Source organism: Uranotaenia lowii, chromosome 2 (assembly GCF_029784155.1).
Source record: "Uranotaenia lowii strain MFRU-FL chromosome 2, ASM2978415v1, whole genome shotgun sequence".
In the NCBI taxonomy this organism is placed as follows: Eukaryota; Metazoa; Arthropoda; class Insecta; order Diptera; family Culicidae; genus Uranotaenia; species Uranotaenia lowii.
In genome coordinates this window covers 128,949,280-128,975,362 of record NC_073692.1, presented here as the reverse complement: position 1 = coordinate 128,975,362, position 26,083 = coordinate 128,949,280, and the positions used below count along the sequence as shown (strand labels likewise).

Below are 26,083 nucleotides of genomic sequence, written 5' to 3'. Positions count from 1 at the left end.
GCTGCTTTATTTGCCTTACACGAAAGGATGCCCACAAAAAAAAAAATGCGGCTATAAATTGGGACCGAAATTTGCGTATGCAGGCAGGCACTGTGACAATAATGCAAATGAAGGATTATATTTCATTCTGAATTGTTGAGGCGAGAGAACAAAAGGACAGCGGAAGAACACACATATCACAATATTTGAATTACAAAAAGTTTTAATTACCTCTTCGTAAGGTTTAACCCTTCGTTTCATAAAGTAACAAATTTGCAACAATTAATGTATACAAAAAGTGAAAATCGTATTTTATTTTAATTTTTCTTCACATCATTTCCAACTGGTTAAAATGATTTTTAAGGGAAAATAAAAAATCATGAAATCAAGGGTTAAGTTACAATCTGAACGGTCAGAAAATGATGAAACATGATTGAATTTAACATGTAATTGATATGTATTTATAAGAAATCTGTACGCGTTTGTTTTTTTTATATTAGGGATGACGTGCGGAGTGCAACAACGTCATGGTGGTGTTCGGGACCCAAAACAACAACATCACGTCAGTCCTCCGGCGGTATAGTAGGGGTTAGCTACGGGCCTTGTGAGCCCCTCACTGATTAAAAAAAGTCCAGCAACGAATTAGAATGAACAAGAAACTTCAGATGGAATTCGGCAAAGACCCACGCGACGAAAAGGGACTAGCGGTTGGAAATGGAACATGAAATTGCCGATCTCTAAATTTCATGGACAGTACCCACGTGCTCTCCAACCAATTGAAGATGGTTCCAAGATGGTCATGTCATCTAGCAGAACTGCGGCATCACACACGAGCTTGGATCAGCTTTTATAGTGATGCAGAAAATGACGAAGCGCGTTTTCGGATGGTGGCAGATCGAACCACGAAAATGCCGGGTGAAAATCAAGGGACGGTTCTTCAACATCAGCATCATCAACGAGCACAGCTCTCACCTCGGAAGTGGTGACGACGAAGACGAATTCTACGCGCAGCTGGAGCGTGAATACGACCGCTGCCCAAAACACGATTTCAAGATCGTTATCGGGAATTTTAACGCTCATGTCGGCCAGGAGGAAGAATACAAACCGACAATTTGAAGGTTCAGTGCGCACCAACTGACCAATGAAAACGACCTCAAACTAATAGATTTTGCCGCCTCCAAACGAATGGCCTTACGTCCTAGAACCTTTTTCCAGCACCGCTTCCCACACAAGTCCACCTGGAGATCACCGTACCAAGCGCAATCACAGATCGACCACGTTTTGATAGACAGCTCTCGGACACTTCTCGAACATCATCGAGGCCAGATCCTGTAGAGGCGCAAACATCGAGTCAGACCACTATCTGGTGATGGTGAAGATGCGCCCAAAACTCTCCGTAGTGAACAACATAAGAAACTGACGCCTGCCTCCGTTGAATATCGCACGACTGATGCAACCTGAGGTTGCGGCAGACTACGCGTAATCGCTCGAAGCAGCGCTGCTGGCAGAGGGCGAGCTTGACGAAGCACCTATCGAGGACTGTTGGGATACCATCAAAATAGCCATCAACAGTGTTGCGGAGAACGTCATTGATCATGTGGAACGAACTCGACGGAATGAATGGTTCAACAAGGAATTTAGGTAGGTACACCGTTCCCAAGAAACACGAAAGTTCTATCAGAAACTCAACGCATTCCGCAAAGGCTTCGCGTCGCAAGCCGAAATGTGCAGGGACAAGGACGGAGGCATCCTGACGGGCAATCGTGAAGTGATCAAAAGGTAGAAGCATCACTTCGATGAACACCTGAACCTCGCACATGCAGGAGACCAAGACGGTGGGGGAAGGTACATCGCCGGCGTAGCCAACGACGAAGAGGAGTCACTCCCAACGAAGAGTGAAGTTAATGTCGTCAGCTCAATAGCAACAAATCAACTGAGAAGGACAGCATCGCAGCTGAACTTATCAAAATGGGCCCAGACAAGTTGGCCAATTGCCTACACCGGTTGATGGTTCGGATCTGAGGCTGAGAACAGCTTCCGAAGGAGTGGAAGGAAGTGATAATATGCTCCATCTACAAGAAGGGCGACAAATTGGACTGTGAGAACTACCGAGCGATCACTGTCCTAAATGCCGCCTACAAAGTGTTGTCCTGATTTCTACTCCGTCGCCTATCGCCACAAGCAAACAGATTCGTGGGAAGTCATCAGGCCGGTTTCATGGAGGGAGGTTTCACGACAGACGAGATCTTCATATTTCGGCAAATCCTCCAAAAATGAACACCAAGTCCCTACCATTTATTATCGACTTCAAAGCCGCATGCCGACCATGACGAGGTATGGAAAATCATGGAGGAGAACGGCTTTTCCGGGAAGCTGACCAGACTGATCAAGGCGACGTAGATGGAACGCAGTGATGTGTGCGGATTTTGGGTTAGTTTTCGAGTTCATTTGAATCGCGCAGAGATCTTCGACAAGGCGATTGTCTATTCTACATGATGTTCAACGTGGCGCTAGAAGGTGTCAATCGACGAGCGGTGGGCGAAATGCGAGGCACGATTTTGAATAGATCAAGTCAACTTATCTGCGGCGGTGGAGAAGATCTACCGCAAACTGAAATGCAAAATATGATGGATTGTGTTGATCAATAATACGTCCCTGTAAGCGTTGCTATTCAGTCGAAGAAGGCCGTGGTGATCTTGTTGTAGTTAAATTAAATAAATGTTGCAGTGTTGTTTGTGGGGGTTAAGGGGTTCTCCTTGGCGAACCAGGCGAACAACCGGGCGAAAGATGGTCGTTCAACAACCCACCACCAGAGCGCAGTACAGAGATGTGAGTCGTTGTCTACGAGCGAAGAGGCGAAGCGTGCGATAGGGCGAAGCGGAAACGAGCGCGGGACGGGGGCAATGAAGCAGGCCGTAAAAGAAATGACCATTTTACTCTGTCATTAGTTCGCGAACGCATCATAGCGATCCCAAAATTTCAACGATCGTTTGCCAAAGTTTGGTGCTTTGTTCCATCCTCTAAACGGAACAGGAATCCGGAACAGGAGCTCCGTTCATCGTCGAAGGACCTAGTGCGCCACCGATAACATCGACCGACCGCCGCCGGTGTTACTTACCCTCGTACCTGCTTCAGCACCCCGAGGTGGGGTCAGGTACACCGCATCCACACCGCTTTGCTTGCCGTCAAAGGATTAGCAGTGCCCGGTTCAGCACCCAAGGTGGGACCAGGTACATCAAACACGACCCGCGAGAGCCAGCCAGCTTCCAAGCCGACCTCACCGAACCCGAGCAAGGAAGAAACCAGTGCGCAAATAAAGGTTAGTTAGGTTAAGAAAGTGGTGGGTGAAAAAAAACTGCAGATTATTAAACGGTACCGAATTTTATCCGAGGAGTTTTCTTTAGCTCTCCAGAATTTCCCTGCAACTTAGTTTTGTGTAAGCTTGACGACCCTAGGGATAATAAGATGTTCACCGCAAATGTACTGATTGGCAAACAGCCAGTCTTACATCCCAGACGAAGTATATGCTGGCCTGTGGGACCGAGGCTCGCTTGTCTGGTAATAACAAGGTCACGATCGACGGCGACGAGCTGGAGATAGTCGGAGACTTTGTCTATCTCGGCTTACTGGTGAAAACAGACATTGACACCAGTTGTGCCTAATTGGGACTCCGCAACCAACTGCGGTCGAGAAAACTTAGCCCTCGCACAAAGTGTAGCCTGTACACAACGCACATTAGACCGGTTGTCCGGTATTGCTCAAGGAGGACCTGCGTACACTTGGAGTATTCGAGCGACGAGTATCAAAAACCAACTTTGGCGGAGTGCTGGAGAACGGAGTGTGGAAGCGAAGGATGGAACACGAGCTCGCGTATCTCTACGGCGAATTCAGTAGGTATACTTACACATTACAGTATGATTCAGTAAAAAATGCAAAAAATTTTAGAAGGTTTTTAGGGTTGTTCATTCGTCAATTAACGTTAACAATTCAGTAGTATGACATACGCTTTGTCGACAAGATAGAGATAGTGACCAGTAGGCTTGTCGCCCAATAATTTCCTAGGCAAATTGCGGCGGTTGTTGCACGTCATCCAGCGACTTTTTTTTAGCGTGAAACGTTCTCTCCTTGATGGACTACGTCCACGGACGCCGAGTAGAGGATGGTCATGGTCTGCACGCATATTAAAAGTGGTAAAATTGGTCTAGACAAAAGTGAAGCGGAATCCACTAAGATCAATCCATTGGCTGGCTGAGGAAGTGAAAATCTCGAATTCTATCATGCAACGATTGGTAAAAATGACTAAAATTCATGATCAAAGGCAAGAGTAAAGTGGCATTTGATAACAGAACGAATAAAAGCACTGCGACTTGGGCGCTCGAAGCGATTTCTGTCTTAGTTGAAGAAGAGGTCGTCGTGTTCTCATACGGGAAACTATTTCAATTGATCGCTACAATTCAAGTTCGGATCGGTTGTTCATGGTATTTGAAGTGGTTGCTTCGAATGGATTGAAAATGCCTTATTTTTCCATTATTTTCCAGCTTTGAAGTGTTTACTGAAATCTACATGGTCATTCAGAAAAATTAGACGCTTCTGTGGATTCGGGCAAACTTTGGTGAATCCGAGAATGTTGGTTTCCAACAAGTAAGAGCCCATGCCATACCTCGAAACGGTACCAAACCTGACTGGAGGACGAGGGGAATTTGACCGATGGATCTTTGGCCTCCTAGCAGCCCATATTTGAACCTCCTCGACTATTTGATACGGACGTATGTTCAAGCGAAGGCCTGTAAATCCTATCCAAGTGTCCAATCTCTGAAGGCTTCTATCTCTGAGGGGTAGGCTTGAATGTCAGTAGCTTGTATTGCGAAGATATGCTCCTGATTCAGATCTCGCCTGGAAAGCTGAGTTGAGGACAAAAGTCACAAGAGACAAGAGACACATCGAGTGATTGTTTCTTAGTATTTTAATCTACATACCTGAATGAATAAAAAGATTTTTAAATCATGTTAACCTCATGAAAAGTGTTTTTGAACTTCAATGACAGATTTCGTATTTTTATGGCTCGTACTGTATGTTGCCCATGATGTAAAACAAATTTTAAAACATAAATGTGTAGGTATATTTTTGTTATGAAGTTTAGGTTCGCAGCGATGCGATTTGTGGGTGCTGACTTACATTATTGAGCAATTATTTTTTTAGCTAGTTAAATAAAGGAAGCATATGATGCGTAGATAAATTAACAACTTATAGAAGATAATATTTACGAAGAGCGACGACGATGACAGCTGGTTTGAGATTTTTATCTCAACACGCATCCAAGATATTTGGGTTGGTCCCCGTCTCCCCCTGGCCCACGATACCTGACTCTCCCCTAAGCGATTTTCGGTTGTTTATTATTTTATTCGTATTTTATCTGCTACTAAAAACTTAATGTCCACTGATAATCACACCGATTGTACATCAGTTTTAAGGTTGATCGAATATCCGAAAAATTATTGATTTTATCAGTTATTTTTAAATTTACGAAAACATGCGATTTTCACCCTACTATGCAATGCGAAATCAGGCATGCATTTTCTTTACTTCACATCAGTCTTAACCGAGTTTAGGACCAGACAACCACTATAAATGGCTGGGTTGACGCATATTTTTACTAACTGACTTAACGATGTTTCACATCGCATTTTTTTTTAATTTAGGGGTCAGAACCAGACAACCATATTTATAGCTAATTTGACGCGTATTTTCACTGATGTAGCCGTAAACTTGTCTCCGTGCAAGCAGCACTGAAAACCTTGAGCAATAGCTTCCACAAAGATATAAGACATACATCATCTCATCCTTATAGGACTTTACAGACAGAATTAACCTGAACAACTCAAATATATATAATTGCTTAGTTCGAGGCAATCTTACGAGACAGACTAAATTTAACTAAACTAGAAAATGAATCTCAGAGGAAAGAAATTGACTATAAACACCCAGTTCAAGGGTAGAAAAAAATTATGTCGCTTCTCAGAATAAAAGGTTAAATTTTTCCTTACAAACCTACAAATTAGGTTGAGGAACAAAACCAAACTTTGAGGTACCTCAGAAATTCACAAGGACCACATATCAACTCATTCCACAAACCATAGCCAGCATCCAGAACTTACTTAGTATTGTATACTATCAGATTTGAATTTATTCTGACCTGCAGATATTTTATGGGTCTGACTTTAACATTCATATTTTTCGGGATGAATAGTATTGATGCTAAAATATCTTGAGAAATGAAATCTATATTATGCTAATGAATTGTAGCAATGCAAGAAGTTAATTGATAAACTTAATAGCACCGATCGGTGAACTGCACCTGTTGAAATAATGACCCCCAAGAAAAACCGGATTGCCAAAATGAAAAATAAAATTAAAGACTGTGTCAACCTGATCCAATGCCGAATTGCATCGGAAGAGGCCCCGTAAAAGGTTTTATGTTCTCCACTTCGGTCCGAAAGTGAACATTTAGCAGCAGCAACAGCATTGATCGACCTGTATTTCGGTTCCTAGTTGCAACAGGTGCAATGTCGAATAAGACTTGCAACAATTCGTCGCACCTGTCGTTGTTCGCCGGTCAACAAAAATTGTCCACAATAAAATTGACCAACCAATAACAGTCTTTCAAGGGAAGATGCGAGATTTTACGATGCCGCCGCGCCATTCGCAGGTACTCAAAAACGGTCCTCTAGTAACAGGGAAGCTTAGTGACATGCGGTCATAAAGTGGACCAGCAATCGTCGTCGGACAACACCCACGCCCTTTTTTCGCACCATTCGGGCAGCCCTGAGTGGATGCTAGATTGCATATCTTTTATTTTTCTCTAGGGTAGATGAGTCAATCCAGAAATTGCCTGCATTTGCTTAAAACGTCAAATTCAATCTTGAGCAAGGTATAATCACGTGTTCGTCAAATGAGTGTTTGATAACGTCATACAGTCATACCTCAAGCGGCTTAACGGGAAAAGTATTGAGTTTCGAAAGCAAGTCCATCGTTATCCAAGGGATTCTCTATAAGTACGAGAAAACAATCTTCCTCAAGCAAAAGTTCTAAGTAATCATAAACATTTGATCAATATTTGCATTAAGTAAACAGATTTAACGCTCAACTGTTCTTTTGGCTGAAAATTTCAGAAATATAAGAAATCTAAATACTACTTACATTATAAACTAAGTATTGTACTAAAACTCCCAGCGCCTCGACGCCGCGGTTGGCATGATTGAGCAAACTTATATCGACCAGGTTTTTGGCGTCCGTCAACTGTTCGGTTCCGTTGGCCAGTCGCATTATTTTGAGGGCCGCCTCCTGAGGGCCCTCAGCGCGTAATCCACCGGCATCGTCGAGACTCTCGCGGCGACCATTTAGGGGCGGCGATTTTTCCAGAATGATGGTTCCATTCCGTTGGATCATCCCATTCATGGTACCGCTGCCATTTTTCGGGGTTGTCGTTGTTGCCGATGCCGGACTAGTTTTTGTCCCATTTGTGGCACCGGTAACAGCAGCACCACCGGATGATCCATTGCAGTTCACCGGATGGTCACTGTGGTGGTTGTGATGGTGCTGATTCCGGCTCAAGGGCGTCGCCGTCGTCGTCGTCGTTGTGGCGGATGGTGGATGGGATCGAATTAAGGTTTTGGATTTGGGTGAGTTGGCCGTTGACTGTTGCTTCGAAGTCGGCGTAGGACCAACTAGTCGGTTGTGGTCTGCAATGAGAATGGAAGAAAGATAAACATTTTATGAATATTTTTAGACATTCTTTGCTTTTACGATCTATTCCAACCTAGAATTTAAGTTTTTCATACACCTAAACATCGACTCTATTCCAATAATGAACTTCTTTGGAGCTGGAATTATTGGTATAAGATCCTATGCCAGACCGGCATAAACAAGCTTTCTAATAGCTGGCATTCTCCTCCCAGCGCAATCACATTTCATATGTCTGAAAAAGACCAAATAAAACATATCCATATCCTATCACAAGACAAAGCAAGATGGAAACAATCAGCCAGCAAAGATATTGTCAAATGATGTACCGCACGCTGTGTGTGTATGTAAACCGGCATTACAAAAACGACAACAAAAAAAAAATCGAAATTCAAAGCATTGGTTTTCTGGTAGGTAAACAAGAAATTGCTTATAAGCAATCAAGTTTACAAATTTGACAACAACTCCAGAAAAACAATTTCAGATAAATTCATACCTAAATCCTTAATTTAGCTTGTTTTAACAAAATAAATTGCTTACACTGTTTAAAACTGTAGGATAAGATTTGAACGCTGCTGATCTGCCTTGGAAAAATATATTTTTTCGGATAATATTGCCTGATTTTATTTTTGTTTCAAAACAACACAAAATATGCAGATCCAAAAGATACGATTTTTAACGTTTTAAAAGAATCATTTTTCAATTTAAAAAGTCTTACCATTTTAATAACCTATTTAAAAAATTAAAAAGATAGCCCAAGGGAACATAATTTTAATGCGTTTGTTTTGATGATTGATTTGGAAATTTTGGCTTCCGGAACTCGCTTATTCGGTTGAGTTTCGTGAGTAGTAAACTCCTGGCACATGGCTACCAAATTGTTGATGTGTTAAATTTGTAGGGGAGAGTGAGGTATCGTGGGTCATGGGGAAATGTGGGCCACTTTCAATATCTCAGATGTGTGTTGAGATAAAAATCTCAAACCAACTGTCATCGTCGTCGCTTTGCGTGAGCATATATTCCTATATGTTGTTGACTGAAATACGCATGATATGCTTCTTTTATTTATCAAGCTAAAAAAAGTTAGAAAAATTTACTTACATAATTAAAAAAACACCCGCTAGTTTAATGGATGGGGAACCTAAAGTGCATAACAAAAATATGCTCATACACTTATGATCTTAGTTTTTGTCATGATATTTACCGTGGAAAAGGAATTTTTGATGAAACATCAATAAGTCACACAAACGCATCCAACTTGTAAATCATAGCTTGTGGGGAATCGTGGGCCACACATCTTGAATAACCTATTTTTTTTATGTTTTTATACATATTCAAAACTTAAAATACGTTTTATCTATCTGCAAAGTTTTCTTATGCCAAATGAAGAGTTATGAAAATATTTTGTCCATCCTGTATAAGAAATTTTGCCAAAACGTTCGCGAGCCAGGTTTTGGAATCTATGCGATCATACACAGTTCTCTTTTTTATTTCATCATCTGAAATTGCTTTTAAATAACGAAATGAACTAGGAAATCACAGTTTTGGGTCAACTCATAAACTTTGCATGTTATTTAGTCAATTGGATTTGGTGGCCCACGATTCTCCACCATTTTTCAAAATCCAAAAAATATTGCTTTTTTTCAAACAGTCAGAATTTGGGGAAAATAACTTATTAAAAATTAAAAAAAAAATACCTCAAGTTCAAGTTCTGAACAAGATTAAATACGTTTCTAAGAAAACTGCTAAAGACGGGTTAAGGTTCTTGAGCGTCAAGAATTGAGTTTCAATACAAAAGGTTTGTGGAATTGAAATTTGAATAGAAATTAAAATTAAGTTTCAATTTATGAACGTAACGGGAAACAACGAAAATTTTGGAATTTTTACGAGGCTGCAATACTTAATCATGAACGAGCTCAGAGAAAAATTGGAGTGTGTATGTTTAAGCTTTTCTTCTCCTCTTTTTGCCAGTATTTTTTGTTTTGTTTATGTTTGCCAAGTTGTGCTCAAAATGCTGTCGAAACAAGAACCGTTTCGCGAGCGCGTTGTAAAGTTCTACGAACTGTTCAAAAATCTCGGTAATAAGTATACAGTAAAACATTTTAAAAGTGAAAATGTAGCGGCTTCCACTGTTTACCATATCCTAAAATCCCCAACAACTACTCGCAAGCAAAGACTTCGTTCTCTTTGTCGTGCCTTCATCAACAAAGATTCACTGAGCCAACGGGATGCCTCCCAAAAGTTCAATTGATATCACCAGTACGTGGCACAGTGGATTAAATTTCTTTATATTATCTTTATATTTTTTATATTGGAAGCAAATCTCCATTATTAAACGAATCTTATGATGTGATTAGATATTTTCTAGGACCTTTTATGCACTTTCCATGAAACAAACATGAACGACAACTTAAACACAAAAATTAAAACTATGATTTTTTATTCATAACTTTAAAAGCACATTAAACTTTGATAATTTATAAATTTCTCTACCGAAGTGATATATTATAATCTATTTTACAGTTTGGAGATGAAGAACATTATGTTGTGTTGTGAGCCTACTTGGTTGAATGATTCAACTGAATCAAAGCAATCGAAAGATTCCTTTTATTCAACCACGGTATACCGTGGTTGAATTAAAAGGAATCTTTCGATTGCTTTGATTCAGATGAAAAACATCCCCAATATCATGAACTAATAAAGTTTCGCTCGATTGAGAACCCAAAATTTGATGATAAAATTTTTTCGATTTACTCTTTTCATTTTTCGGAAGTAAAAATATAGCTTGAACTACCGATTGCCGTGGTAAATTATATACCGTTGGATAGGCAAAAGCCTCTTCAAAAATACATATATCTTAAAATCAGCTGCTAGTTTTTGCTATATTTTGAAAAAGATATCTCTGAGTGGAACACTGTTTGGTTCAATAATGAAAATTTTAAAGTATTTATACAGAGTAAACCAAGCAATGTTTTCTTCGATATATATGCAAATTCACCATAAAACATCAGTTTTAGTATTTCTACAACTAACGAACCTAGAGGAAGACGGAGCCCATACTTAATTTAACAAAAATATTCATAAATAATTGAAAAATATTTTGTTTTCCAGTAAAAAGCTCAAACCCAGTTTTGACAAGAATAAAGCTTAGTTCTTTTAGAAATGGGACAGTTACGAATGCCTGTATCTAAAAAACCATTCGTTTAAACGAAATACTTTCTTTGAAGAAAAATAAGGTAATGTTATGATCTTTTATGGAAAAATTTGAAAAAAAATATTTACCGTTTTTGGTTAAAGAAATTTCTACTTTATTCTTGGTATCTCCCATTGGCCGGCGCACACTTTTTTCAGTCATGGTATTGATCAGTTTCTCCAACTTATACTTCGTAAAATCTATATTTCAGGTGGCTTCACCCTCCTTCTTCAATTTTTGATACTTTTTGGTCCAATACTTCTCTGGAAACTGGAAACTGGAAGCATTTTAGTGGATACAGTGGTTCCGAAATGAACAAATTTGATTATTTTTGACCACATTTTTGTACGTTTTTTTTCCGGTACCGGTTTTACAGCTTAAGCGCTTTGGAACTATCAAAAAATATATGTTTGAGGTTGGATTTCAATGAGTCATCACTAGGCAACACTATCAGCTTATCGGAGAAAATTGTTTTGGACATTTCAGCGATCTACCCTTAGTTTTTCGTTTATTAAAAATTAAAAATGCTGGTATGAGACTTGACTTCCTTGATGACCCTTAACCGTTGTTGCCGATCATGTGCTTCACTCCAATGCTTGATTTGAACTTTGTGGACATTATTTACAGTGTTTGCATACTTATCCACCACAAAAACTCAGTAATTCTTTGAATAATCAACGGTTTTTTCAGCTATCAATTTGATAATGACGTATTTTAAAGGAAACTGTGCAAAATAATTTTTTTCTTTTTCTCTTGCATCGTACATATCTCAAAAACGCGTAAAGTTTAAATTTTGAAAAAAATAGGTCGAATAGTATTTTTTACAGGCAACAAAATGCTGTCAAAGTTTTTAATATCCAATAACTAGTTAACGAGCTATTAGCAAATGAAAATGTCCCATTTCTAAAAGAACTAAGCTTTAGAAAAAAAGCAAACTTTGAAAAAAAAATTGTTTTTTCAACTTTCCGCTTATAATTTTTTACAAAAAAGCTTTTTATTAATTTATTCTCTTTTTTTTAATTTTGAACCACTGTGCGTTGACAAGACATGTAAAAAAGTTGGAATAAAGTGCCGAAAGAAGATAAGAGCCCCAGAATAATTGGGACGACAACCCGAAAAATCTGCCTCAGTGTCGCCCCATTGAGTATTTTCCGGAACTTTAAGCTTATTGTTGTACAAAAGTAATTGGAGAGCCAAGAACTGCAAACAATTGATTGGTAGAATCAAGAAATGTACACCAAGGTTTTTTTACACGTTTTTTTACACGGTTGTTTTAGCACGTAGTTCGCACCGTTTTTGAGGGAAATATTGAGAGAAAATAAGTTCTTTTCAAAGGAAAACACTTAGAATCTTATTAAAGTTGGGAAAATCTTAGCTCTGAGACTAGCTCTGAGGCATGAGACAAGAGCCATGGAACATGAGACCTGAGACCTGAGAAATGAGACTTTAGACTTGAGACCTGAGACCTGAGACCTGAGACCTGAGACCTGAGACCTGAGACATGAGACCTGAAACCTGAGACATGAGACATAAGACATAAGACATGAGACCTGAGGCATGAGACAAGAGCCATGAAACAATATTTACAAAGTTGACATATGAAGGCCGTAGAACACTCCTGTTCCGACATTAAACGAAAGCTTTGACGAACAGCCGGTTATGGACCGTTTTCAACTGTCTACTAATTTTTTGTTCCAACAATGGACAGTGTAGGGGAGAGGCTGGCTAAATGCGCATATTGAGGAAAGAACTCATTTTCTCCCATATTCCAATAGATAGGAGTCTAAAAACTATATGCATATGATCAGACATCTGTTTTGTATACGTTAGAGCAATTTTTCTGTTAAAATCTCTTACAGATTTTGTAAAAATAATTTTATAATAAAAGTAATCAAAATAGCGATATAAATTAAAAAAAAACTAAAAGACTAATCTATTTTTCTTGATATAGGAATTTAACCTGCCTGATATGTGCATTCAAAATCTGTCCCTTATTCCAATATCTGATAATTTACAACTGTGCCTAAAGCTTCAATTTGATGAATTTCCGATATCCAGATGAATAAGAAAGAAAAACCATTTACATTTTTGTTTACAGATTCTGTACGCACGATTATTAAAGTTCAATATATTTTAACAAAATTGACAAAAATATTGTTGGAATTTTTATTTTTTTTAACTTTATATAACAATTGTAATTTTTCATGCCACGTGTAAAAAGCGTATTACTCTCAAACTGCACTGATTAGATATATTGAATCTATTTCAAGCCATATCGTCAATCGGCTGTATGCGCATATTACCCAATATGCACATTTAGGAACACTTCCCCCTACCTTTAATTTCAAATTCAAAACTTCTTCAAGCACACTTGACTTTTTTTCACAACTTGAAATGAAGACGCAATTCATTTTGAAATTTGTTCTATTGGAAATTTAAATAATAGTTCTGAACATCGAGTCCCCCATCCCCTGATATTGAAAACGAAACTGAATTCCGATTTTGGGTTTGAATTCATGTTTTTTCCCCGGTTTCCCCGTGCGATTTTCAGTTCTCGGTTTTTTATGGTTTACCCAGTTTTGTGGCTACCATGGAACTACTATAACCGACAATTTAAGTTTTGCATACAAATATGACAGCATTCTTGTAACACTCTCTTGACAAACAATATAATCGTGTTAAAGCAGAATGATGTACGGTGTTTTGGATCTTTTTTTCGCATTAGACACATTCCACGCGCTTGTACCGCTTAAAAGTGATTATTATCCGTTAGCGTATCAAAAAATCTCAAACTTGTCTAGAAAGAATTTTGATATTTCAAATCAAACAAAACCAACGAAAAAAAAGAGAAAACAAATTTTTACACATGTTTTATATGGTTTTGAAAATCAATTTTTTTGTTGGAAAAGTGGTTATTTTGACAACTTTTACAAAATAATCTATCATAATATATGGCTGAATTAGTTTTGGAATTTTTTATACGTTTTGAAGCCAAAAACACTGCTTCATTTTGTAGAAAAAAAAAAATTGTTCATATTTAATTTGATTGTTTTAAAAAATGAACAAAAACAGTCGCAAATGAGTGAATTCACGTCACATAAAAAGGAACATTTTAATTTTACGAAAAAACTTTGACATTGTCTGACATAAAAAAAAATGAGTTCTTCTTTTAAAATGATTAGACGATTCTAAAACACTAAATTTTATAGAAATCGGTTTTAACAAAGCTGAGTTACAACAGCGCGAATGAGTGAATCCACGTCACAAAATTTGATTTTTTGTAAAATTTTGTATAGAAAATATGCTCTGAAACCTGTTTAGACTCTCCAGATTAGAGATTCGGTCGGCCGAAAATACGGCGCCGAATACCGCTAAAAAACCGTTAAGCCGAACATTCTGCTCACTGAATAGTTGAGCTAGGTATTCGGCCGAATAGGCCGAATATTTATTTTTTTAAAATTAATACAAGAACAGATTTGTCAAATGTTGGATAATTTATGCAATATCCAAAGGAAATGTTGAAAAATCTTCAATATCATCAAAAACTTAAGGTTGATGTTGATAGCTTTATACTTTGATTATCGATTATGCCAAATTTTCTTGATATATCCGGGCTTGCCCGTAAACCAAATAAAGAATTCGAAAAAGTTAAATTTGACCAAATGTCTCTTTCAAAATTTTTAAATTTTGTATTACAAAACGTTTTTTTAAAAGTAAATTCATTCGCTAGATACGATTTAAACACTGCTGTTTTAATTTATTGAAAACTTTAAATTTCAAGTTATTTTATTTCTTTTTCTGCATGTATGTTTGAGAATATTTCCTAGTTTCTGTTCAGATTTTCCCTGTTTTTATAAGTTTTCAAAAAAAAATCTTTCGAACCCCTGTGGATACGTGTCATTGAAAGTATTGTATGCTTAAGGTTATAGATCATCGTACTTTTAAGCAACTATTTTTATGACATCCAGCAAAAATTAGACATTCATCAGATTCGATATAAAAAAACAATTTCAAATGATTGACACCTGTTTTGACATGTTTTGTCCCAGACTTCACTGGAACCCAATCTCTTTTGTGATAAACGTCCTAGAAGCGACAAGTCATCTGATGTTCTTTCAGCTAATAGTAACAGTTTGAAAATCAAAGAGACCTCTACTTAAAAAGATCTGATACATCTGGTTGGGAATAATCGACTTAAAAACATGAGGGGCATTAAAATGGCAGAAATAAAAGATTTCTATTAGAAATAGAAGTAGAGATAAAAGTGTTTCTCAACAGCCGTTCGCCGAATACCACTATTCGGTACATCTCTACTCCAGATGGTCGGATTTTTACAAATCGAACATGATTCAGTAGATTTTTTTATAAGTTAAGTTTAATTATTTTCAAATAAAAATACAAAAAGATTGAAAAATAAATATTTTTTTTTTTGTTAATCCTTAAATGAATACTGTGAGAAAGCAGTAGTTTTAACGTATAATCTCTCAATATATTGCTTTTCCAGTGCCAATTAAAATAAGAAAAAAGTTAGGGGAAGATACTGAAAATTTATGATTGTAAAAGTCGGAACAAAAAATATCGTTTTTGAAAGTGCACATAAAATTTAATGGCTCTAAAGAACAGTTCAGTATAACTGTATATTTCGTGATGTGAATTCAGTCAACTATCCAGTTCTTTTTTAACTGAGTGCATTCACGTCACAACTTTTAATAAGCATAACTTCGTTCGTTGTAGTTCAATCGAAAAGCTACGTACATCAAATTGTGGGTAATTGTTTTTTCTACAACTTTTTCGAAGATTCCGCTATTCTATTTCCACAGAGAGAACAGGAAATCAAAGTTGTATGTACCGAAGTCAAAAATGGTCAATTCTAGCTTGAATTCACGTCACAAAAGTAATCGATCACAACAAATACAACTTAAACTTTTTAATGACCAAATTATATTCATTGTAAAGGAAATTCAATTTGCGACCGTTTGCTACAATTTTTATCATTTTCAAGTAAATTGGTTGACTTCTAGAAGGATAACAGTGCAGAAAAGTTCGGAAAAGTGATTTCACGTCACGGTGGAATGTGTCATCATATCATTCGCACTGACTCCACTAGAGCCTATTTTTCCAGACATGTTAATCAAGTGATCTTGTTTTGGCTTATTTAGCATAACACATATTCCATGAAACGAGTTTAGCACATGTCAAACACGATAAATATTCCGGGGGACAATTTTTCATACGATGTCAGTGCCGCTTGTAAGAAAAAAATTGAAATCATTATATCATTTGAAGAGATAGTGTCGTCACATTGACGACTCGCTTGTAAAGTCTTCGATAAACTCGTTGAAGGTTTGCAAACTTTCCTCCCCTTTCAGACCTCAGGGACCACCCCAAAACTCTACACAAACTCCAAGTCAGCTGAAGTTTGGAAGTCAAAAGCCGGGCAAAACTTAATCCCATCGTTGCTGGAATTGGTGCTTGGACCCAAACGACAACGCTGACGGGTTGCCCACCAACTAACGATATGCAGAACGGGTATGCAGACCAACTAACGATCCATTTCCGCGAAAGTGAACCCGCCGCGCACACGCTCAATTAGCAAGTATAAAGTAAGCCTAAGTAAGTAAGCGATTCCTAAGGCCGGCCGCGGCAACCGATTCGCTTGTTTGGGGTCTTTCAATCATGTCGCCGCTGTTGCGGAAAGCCCGGGAAAACGTTGTAAGGTTTATGTGAAAATCCATGTTTTGGGGTTTTTTTTCTGCTATTTGGTACCTGCTCCAAGAGTTTCCATCCATTCACCGGTGACTCCCACAAATGTTTGATACGTTGGGTAAGATTTTTTTTCTCTGTTCATCATTTGCTGTAAACCACTGACTGACTGATATGGTAGTCGATTTATGGTGCGGAACGGCAGTTGAGCTGCAGGTGAATTATGAACCATTGCGAGGAAATTATTATCCAAATAATAGTTAAAAAAAAAACAGTTACACCAAAACCAAGAAATGTGTTCAGATGAAAGTTTTTGAAAAAACTTAACATCTAACTTATACATTCTATCGAAACCGGCTTTCTCAACCGTTATAGTAAGCAGAACAAAACGTGATGGATGTGTAGTAAATTTTTTTTTACTTTGAACCAGTTTTATATTTATTTGCGATTTTATTCCTCGACTTGATGTTATATCTAATAACTGCATTTTAAATAACTTTTTTTCGCACAATTTTCTCATCTTTATAAGATTTCAACACAAAATTCTTTTTTGAATCAACTTCTGTATTTTATGCAACTACACCAAAGAAGGATCCCACTCGCGGCAGGATGTTGGTTGGCGCAACAAGATTTATGCACCGAATTTCCCTTGGTTCGCCCTTTTTCTCGTTGGGTTTTGGTAAGAAGCGATGCATCCACGCAAGAGCAGGAGCAACTTTATAAATTTATGAATTTCCTGGCTCTGGCTATGGGGCTCGGCTGGGTTTACGGAAACAGCAACGGAAAAGTTTCATCTATCCGGAGTTTGGTTTGGGTCCGGCGCCTTGTGTCCTTCTTTCTAGATCACGGAAGCTTGACGCTTTTTGGGGGAGCAAAGATTTTTGCAGCTTCCTGGGAGTAAATAGGAAATCACACTGGATTCCGGCTGTTTGGATGAGTTAATCTTTCTTGGATTGGGATCTTTTCCGAAAGATGGTGAAGATATGTTGAACCTGGGTGTGAGTGTAAGCCAAATATTTTTTTAAATTTTCTTCAGTTAAAGAAAGAAGCTTAATCAAAGTTTAAAATCGTTGAAATTCAAACCCCACAAAAAAATCGAACGTTTCAACCACTGTGCCCCAAAGCAGTTTCCATCGACTGATTCCGATGCCGACGTCAGAGAAGATAGGTGCCGGAAAATTGTTTATATGAATAATGGGAACAGATTTGGGGGCTGGAATATTTCACCTTGCTGTCATCACATTAAGGAACCTCTACTCTAGGAACACCCGCACATAATCCAGGCTCATGAATATGGTGATGATGAGCTATTTGCAAATGCAGAGTGTTTTGCAGCACTTTTTCCGCTCTGTGGACGGACGACGCGTTGTTTGCCGAGTGGATCTTGCTGATTGAAATTGATAATGTATGGAATATTTGGCGGGGCGGCTTTATCCATTAATGCAGCTTTGTTGAAAAGGCTGATTCTGATTAAAATGTATTAAATTTTTCGCATTTCGGTTAATGTTTTAAGTCATTTGAATTTTCTATTCATGCTTGTTCATGGCGTGTTTTTCCCTTTTTCTTCATTGAAACCTGCTGTACTTTATTGAGCTGCTCGATGCTCAAAATGAAATGAAATAAGAATATCAAAAAAATTTATCTGCAAAATTAAATTTACCTTTCATGGTAGGAAAGTTTGAATAAGCATTTCCTATATGTGTGTGTTCGTTTTTAATGAAAGAATGTTTGGAAGAGCTTTGCAAAAAAGTATTGGAATAAATAAACAATTTCAGAAATAAGTTTTTCAACTTCGAAGGGCAATAACTTTAAGAAGACTTAAAACGACGATTCACCGACTGTTTTGTTCTGTCGTTCGAATTAGAATATTATTTTTCCAGTGAATATCTGTACAAAAGCTGGAAATCAATCTCTGTGTGGGGCAAACGAAGTACCCTTCTGAGATTAAAAGAACATACTAGGTAATATACAGAAATCCGCGACTTTTCCGCGACGATAGATTTCAAAAAGTTCAAAAAGTTTGCTGTGCGTTTTATGGTTATAAAAGGTTGCTGAAAGATTATGACAATTAGATTCAGGTGTGCTTTTATTTCGATTTGAAAAAAAAAAATCTTCAAAACTAAGTTTCAAGAAACTTTTTTAATGAAAGTTAAGCTTTAAGAGAATTATAGCCCCCATTCCCAATGTTCAGAACGATTACAAACCGAATCTCAACAGACAGAAAGACAAACAGTTGGTGAATAATAGATTGAGTGAATAAATAAATAATAATAAAATTATTCATTTATTCACTCAATCTGACCTCTGCGTTTGTCTCTTGATTGGTCAAGATTGAGAAGGATATTTCAATAGAAGTTATTTTATTGTACCAAAACTTGTTTGCCTATACAATCAATCATCAAACCACGTCAAAACTTTGATGTGCATTGATTTTTAACGAAAGTCTCGCGTTTCGTTATATTTTGGGTCATTTTGTATGGGAGCTCCCTTTCTATACAAAAACAAAAAACGCTTTAAAAAAAGCTTTATAATATGTTAAATCATCTTATTACTACTTTTATTATTTTTAAACTAAAATGTGAGTCAAATTTGAAAGAATACAGTATTAAAATTGTTCGCCCCCCCCCTACCACCCCCAAGGGTAGGGTAGGGTCTAACAAATAAAAAAAAACACCATTTTCACGAATTTTACTAGAACTATCGTTCAAATAAATGTATTCAAATTTTTGCATTATACAAAGCATTGTAAAAAGAACATTTAGTAATTTTTTCGTAGAAAAATATTGAAAAATGAGCCGGTGACGGAGCACTTTCGAGGATGCCTTTTAGAAAACAGGATTTGCGGTGGACACTGTATCTCAGCACAGAATTATCTGAAGTCAAAAAATCAGAGAAAAATATTTTGAATAGATGTTTTTCTGAACCCCAACGATTTTATTAAACTAAAAAAAAATTTATGAAATTTTTGTGGCTATTTGAAGTAAAAACTACGATTTTTCATGAAAAAATCCGCCATTTTTTATCTGCAAAATATCCCCAAAGTAAAAAAAAAAGAAAAGAAAATCGTTGGGGTTTGGTATTTTATATGTAGAAAATATGTTTCAAATTTGAAAAGAATCGGATAAGTAGTTTTCAAATGAAGATGTCCACGGACTTTAAACATGTGCTTTCGAGAAAAACGCGTTTGAAGTTTCTGCTCTTGCTTTCTTGCAGACCTTGCAGTATTAGATAGGAGGAGATAAAGGCCTATAATTTATACAGTTTAGCTTCAATTGACTTGAAAATTTGACACAACATTCTTCAAATGTTTACAATAAGAAAATAAAAAAATCGATTTTTTGAAAGTGTTAGACCCTACGCCCCCCCCCCCCCCCCCCCCCTTAAGTTACTAAAATACTAAAATCACTAAAATACTACTAAAATTACTAAAATTCCTAAAATTACTAAAATTACTAAAATAACTCAAATTACTAAAATTATTAAAATTGCTTAAATTACTAAAATTACTGGAATTACTTAAATAACTAAAATTACTACAACTACAAAAATAACTAAAATTACCTAAAAAAAACTGAAATAATTAAAATCACTAAAATTGCTAACACTACAAAAATTCTAAAATCACTAATATTACTGAAATAACTCAAATTACTAAAATTACTAAAATTACTAACATTACTACAACTAAAAAACTATTAAAATTACAAAAATGACTAAAATTATATTAATTACAAAATCTACTAAAATAACAAAAATTACAAAAATTAATAAAATTTCTGAAATAATAAAAATGTCTAAAATTACTAAAATAACCAAAAATACTAAAATTACAAAAATTATAAAATTACTAAAATTACTAAAATTACTAAAATTACTAAAATTACTAAAATTACTAAAATTACTAAAATTACTAAAATTACTAAAATTACTAAAATTACTAAAATTACTAAAATTACTAAAATTACTAAAATTACTAAAATTACTAAAATTACTAAAATTACTAAAATTACTAAAATTACTAAAATTACTAAAATTACTAAAATTACTAAAATTACTAAAATTACTAAAATTACTAAAATTACTAAAATTACTAAAATTACTAAAATTACTAAAATTACTAAAATAACTAAAATTACTAAATTTACTAAAATTACTTAAATCACCAAAATTACTGAAATTACTAAAATTACTAAAATAACTTAAATTACTTAAGTAACTAAAATTAAAAAAATTACTAAAATTACTAAAGATACTTAAATAACTAAAATTACAAAAATTACTCAAATAACTAAAATTACTAAAATAACTTAAATTACTAAATTTACTAAAATTACTAAAATAACTAAAATTACTAAAATAACCAAAAATACTAAAATTACTAAAATGACTAAAATAACTTAAATTACTAAAATTACTAAAATTACTAAAATTACTAAAATTACTAAAATAACTAAAATTACTAAAATTACTAAAATGACTAAAATTACTAAAATTACTAAAATTACTAAAATTACTAAAATTACTAAAATTGCTAAAATTACTAAAATTACTAAAATTACTAAATTACTAAAATTACTAAAATACCTAAAATTACTAAAATTACTAAAATTGCTAAAATTACTAAAATTACTAAAATTACTAAAATTACTAAAATTACAAAAATTACTAAAATTACTAAAATTACTAAAATTACTAAAATTACTAAAAATACTAAAAATACTAAAATTACTAAAATTACGAAAATTACTAAAATTACTTAAATTACCAAAATTACAAAAATTACCAAAATTACCAAAATTACTAAAATTACTTAAATAACTAAAATAACTAAAATTACTAAAACTACTAGAACTACTGGAACTACTAAAATAACTAAAACAACTAAAGTTACTAAAATTACTAAAGTCACTAAAATTACTAAAATTACAAAAATAACAAAAATTAGAAAAAAATACTAAAATAACTAAAATCACTAAAATTACTGAAATAACTCAAATTACGAAAATTACTAAAATTACTACAACTAAAAAACTATTAAAATTACTTAAACTATTTAAATTACAAAATATACTAAAATAACAAAAATTACAAAAATTACTAAAATTTCTGAAATAACTAAAATATCTAAAATATCTATAATTACTAAAATAACTAAAAATACTAAAATTACTAAATTTACAAAAAAACTGCAATTCGAAAATTTCCGAAATTACTAAAATTACTGAAATAAATAGTATTCTTAAAATTGCTAAAATTAATAAAATTACTAAAATTACTTAAATTTCTCACATTACTAAAAAAAACTATATAAACTGACTTAAATTTTGGTAAAATTCTTTGCGGCCTTCAGTAGAGTGTCCATTTTTCGGCCATTTTTCTGTCCCCGGGAATAATCGGGAAATCTGGTGGCCTGTTTCCCGGAAATTCCCGGGATCCTGGGAAATATTCAAAAATATGTTAAATATATGCACTTCGATTGAAATATAGCTTATTGAACCTTTTCAGCATACAAGCCCATGATTTGTTGAAAATGTACTCTTCATAATGTTTTTTTTTTAAACTTATTTTTAATCAAACTGTTTTCAACAATAATAAATTAAAAACAGTCAAACGATCTATAAAATAACCTGAACAAGTCAAACGAAGAACTCATTCATGCAATTAGAGTTAATAAAATAAATTATCTTTTATTTGTTTGTTTAATCCACTTTTTTTTACGTTTTTTTTCTGAACATTTTACATATTTAACGATGTCTTCTTTATTTTTAAGTTTTTAAACTTATCTTTTTGAATAAAAAAATGCACCAAATGGCTGCAAAATGTCTGCTGCCACAGGAATCGGCATATTTTAAATTAGTTTTGTATGACTACATTTTCAAAAAGAATAATATGAATGGTTCCGGAGGCTATCAGGATTTTCCTGAAAAATAAGTTCAAACATATCGGGAATTCCCGCGAATGAAACTATGATTCTCCAGAATCGGGAATTCCCGAGTTTTCTACCGGGAAATCCCGGAATGGACACCCTAGCCTTCAGTTTGAATTTTCACAAATTTTTCTCAAAACAAAATCGAAAGTCAATCAAGAATACAACACCTTAATTGACCTTTCAAGGCTCAATATTGTTGTTACTATCATCAATATGTGATATTGAATCCGGTAGGACTTTTCGAAAAGCTTTAAAGAAAATCTTCAGGAAACGAAGTTCAATGAGTTCGATATGCTAAATCAGTGTTTTTTTTTCATGAAGAAAAACTCGCTCAGGAACCGCCTGAAGCAAGCATTCGGAACACACCCCCCTCAACCGCGCATAATTCAATTGATTGAATTTCCTCGTGGGTTATGCTTGGAAAAGCGTATCATTTGGTTATATCAATTCATCCATCGTTAGTCAGCATAATCGATATGGATATTGAGCTCCAGCAGATCCGATAGGAGGCGGCTGGCTCGTATGTGCAAAACCAAACGAAAAAAAAGAATACATCAAGGAAAAATGGAAAGTGACATAATCGAGTGCATAAACAGTACCCGGGCGGCGGGGCGGCGGCGTTTGTCTTGTTTGGCGCATAATGGGCTGGACTGTTGGTGAAAGTGGAACATGGTTGATTCATTTTCCGTACCGGGCGTCGTCGTCGTCGTCAAACGGCCAGTGACACCCGTGATTGGACCCTGAGCCACAGAATGGAATGTTGTCGTCGTCCATTCACGAACGGACTCGAATGGGCATCCCATTCAGGCGACGACCAAGACGGCATCTTTCCATGTTGACGCAGATGCGCCAGTCTGGTTCTAAAGTCGGCCAATCTCTTAAACTAGAAATGTGATTTTTATTAAAATTATTCCCCTACTTACTAACCGAGATCATCGAGAAGTTCCCTACATGGCGACCGTCAGTCAGTCAACTATGTACCTACATCAAACAAATGACTCGATTGTGATAATGAAACTAGCTAGCTCACTTGCCGTCAAGTGGAACTGGTAGATGCACTGCCATAATGTTGCCACTTCAGAAAGTAGAGCTGCCATTTTTTTCAAAGACATCAGAGCCAGAAGACACTGCATATGCATGCATGCATAAACTATTGGATACAGATTGCAGCTTCTACTTAAATAAGCAACAGAGAGGAGCTGTTTTTCAAATTTCCATCTTTGATGTGATGAATTTTGAATTAATCAATTTGATAATTCCGATGGACGATTGACTTTTTCATGATTTTTTCAATTCCTATAAACCTACAGCTAACTAGAAGGAAGATGTTTGCACCAATTTACCCCTTTCGAGCAATAGCAGTAAAAATCAAGATGTGCAAGTCCAATTAGCATCCAAGGTAAGGAGGGCATTGTGATAATAAAATCTCGAGACCCAGTTGAAATTGTGTTATGGTGTGGAGACCACCCACATAAAAATCAGTACGAGCAGTAGTTGTAATTGATGTTCATGAGAGCTCATTGTTTCTTAGAAGAAGTGACATGTGGTTGAGCTCTTCCAAAATGGAACTATCCGGGTTTTTTTTTTCAAGTTTTCAGCAAATTTCCCGATCAGGAGAGCATATCAAAATAATAACTCAAACATATCTCACCAAGATATTTACATCTGATTCAGTTATAATGAAGTACTCTAGATTTTCGATTTTAAGTTTTTCCAATCTGAATTATATCTTATTCTGATTGACAGACTTGAATGGGGTTGAGCTCATTTTAAATGATCAAGATTTTTTTTCGGATTGTCCTGAAATAAAATGATTATATCTTATTTTGATATACGTACAACTTTTTCTGAAACACGGATATCGAAGTTAACGGCCCAAACCGTACGTTTATGAGTTTCGCTCAACAGATTCATAAAATTGAATCCAAGTTTCGGGAAACCAAAAATGGGGCATGGTTTTAGCAAATAATGTGGTTTATTGACATTCCACTTGAAAATTTTCTCGAAGCACTCATATCTTGATAAGTTATAATTTTGATAGGTTTTGTTCTGCCCAATATCAAACTATGCTATCTGAACGAGATATAATCTTGTAAGGAGCATATCTTAAATTGATATAATTCAGCTATGATCGTATAGATTTTTTGATATAATTTGAGATATTTTAACATCCTACGAGTACTGAATAATAACTCATTTAGATAGGAAAAATATTAGTATCAAAATATCTCATCTTGATATAATTTAGTTTTTCCCTCCTGATCGGGTTGTCTTATAGATTATTTGAGTTATTTTTAAGTTATATTCATTTCTGAATCAGTATAATGCTTAACTAAAATGTTTATGAATATAAGGATGGCAATTGAGGTATGGTAAAAATTCCATGATCAAATTATGAAAACCGACCATTTTTATTTTGTAGATTGGCCCAAAAAACTGACCTGTTAAAAATTCCAGCTCAATTGGACTTGCTATTAAGGAATGCCTCAAAGCGCACAAAGTTTCGTTTTTTTATCTTTAAAATCACCAAAGGAGGACCAAAAGAAATCGGAAAATCGAAATTTGAGTTTTTATGCCAAATGACTTAGAAATGCATGAAACGTCGAGATCTGGTGTTATCAAAAAAAAATTGGTCAAAAATCAACTTTCTGGGACTTTTTTTTTTGGAAAACTGGCTAAGTCCCAGGATGTAAATTTTTTGTCAATTTTTTTTTTCGAGATTACACAAAGTCTTGACGTTTCATGCATTTGTTAGTCACTTGGCATCAAAAAAAAAATCAATTTTCGGGATCTTTCAAAATTCTCGAGTAGATTTTTGACCAAAAATTATTTTTTTCACGATAGCACATGATCTCAACGTTTTATGGATTCTTTCCATCATTTGGCAAACAAAATAAAAATTTAAATTTTTTCGTTTTTATTTGGTCCTTTACAAGGTTATTTTACAAGGTAAAAAAACCGAATCTTTAGGCCCTTTAAGGCATCCCTGAATCAAGTCCGATTGAGCTGAAATTTTGCACAGATAAGATTTTTGAGCAAATCTCTAAAATGTATGTATATGGTTGGTTTTCGAAATTCTGGTTTGGAGTTCTTATTTAAATTTCTTGTATTTGGATTTAGACTCTAGTTTGTCAGTATTTGGCATTCAATAACCACCATTTAAGATTTTAAAATCAAAATCGTTGATTTACAATACAAATATCATCGATCATAATCTCTTAAACTTCTTCGGTTTTTTAAAATAATGAAATAAAGTAAAAAAAAAATCAGAGAAATCAGTATTAAATATAGAGTAACAATTTAAATTTGAATCCAAACAATCCGAACTTTAAATAAGAATAATCTTATATTTTAATGTTTAATTTCATGAAGTTCATGAAATGCATTCTATACAGCTCATCAAAGAAGTTTATCAGTTAATGTTTAAAAATTCCACAACAATGTAGATGGAAATGCTAGGAGACTAAAAAAAAACTTTACCAATTTACCCGATACCTGATCACGTAAAATAAACATAAAATCTTTTTAAGTTTTATATTGAG

At 35.2% G+C, this 26,083-nt stretch overlaps 1 protein-coding gene across 3 annotated transcripts in view; it reads right to left on the bottom strand.

Annotated features, from left to right (window-relative positions):
* Positions 1-26,083, bottom strand: part of LOC129744081 (serine-rich adhesin for platelets-like) — a 324,036-nt gene that overhangs the window by 37,168 nt on the left and 260,785 nt on the right. For all 3 annotated transcript variants that reach the window (XM_055736434.1, XM_055736435.1, XM_055736436.1), the window contains one exon: positions 7,177-7,718. In XM_055736434.1, coding sequence (XP_055592409.1) covers positions 7,177-7,718 — 542 coding nt within the window. The remainder of the gene's footprint in view (positions 1-7,176; positions 7,719-26,083) is intronic.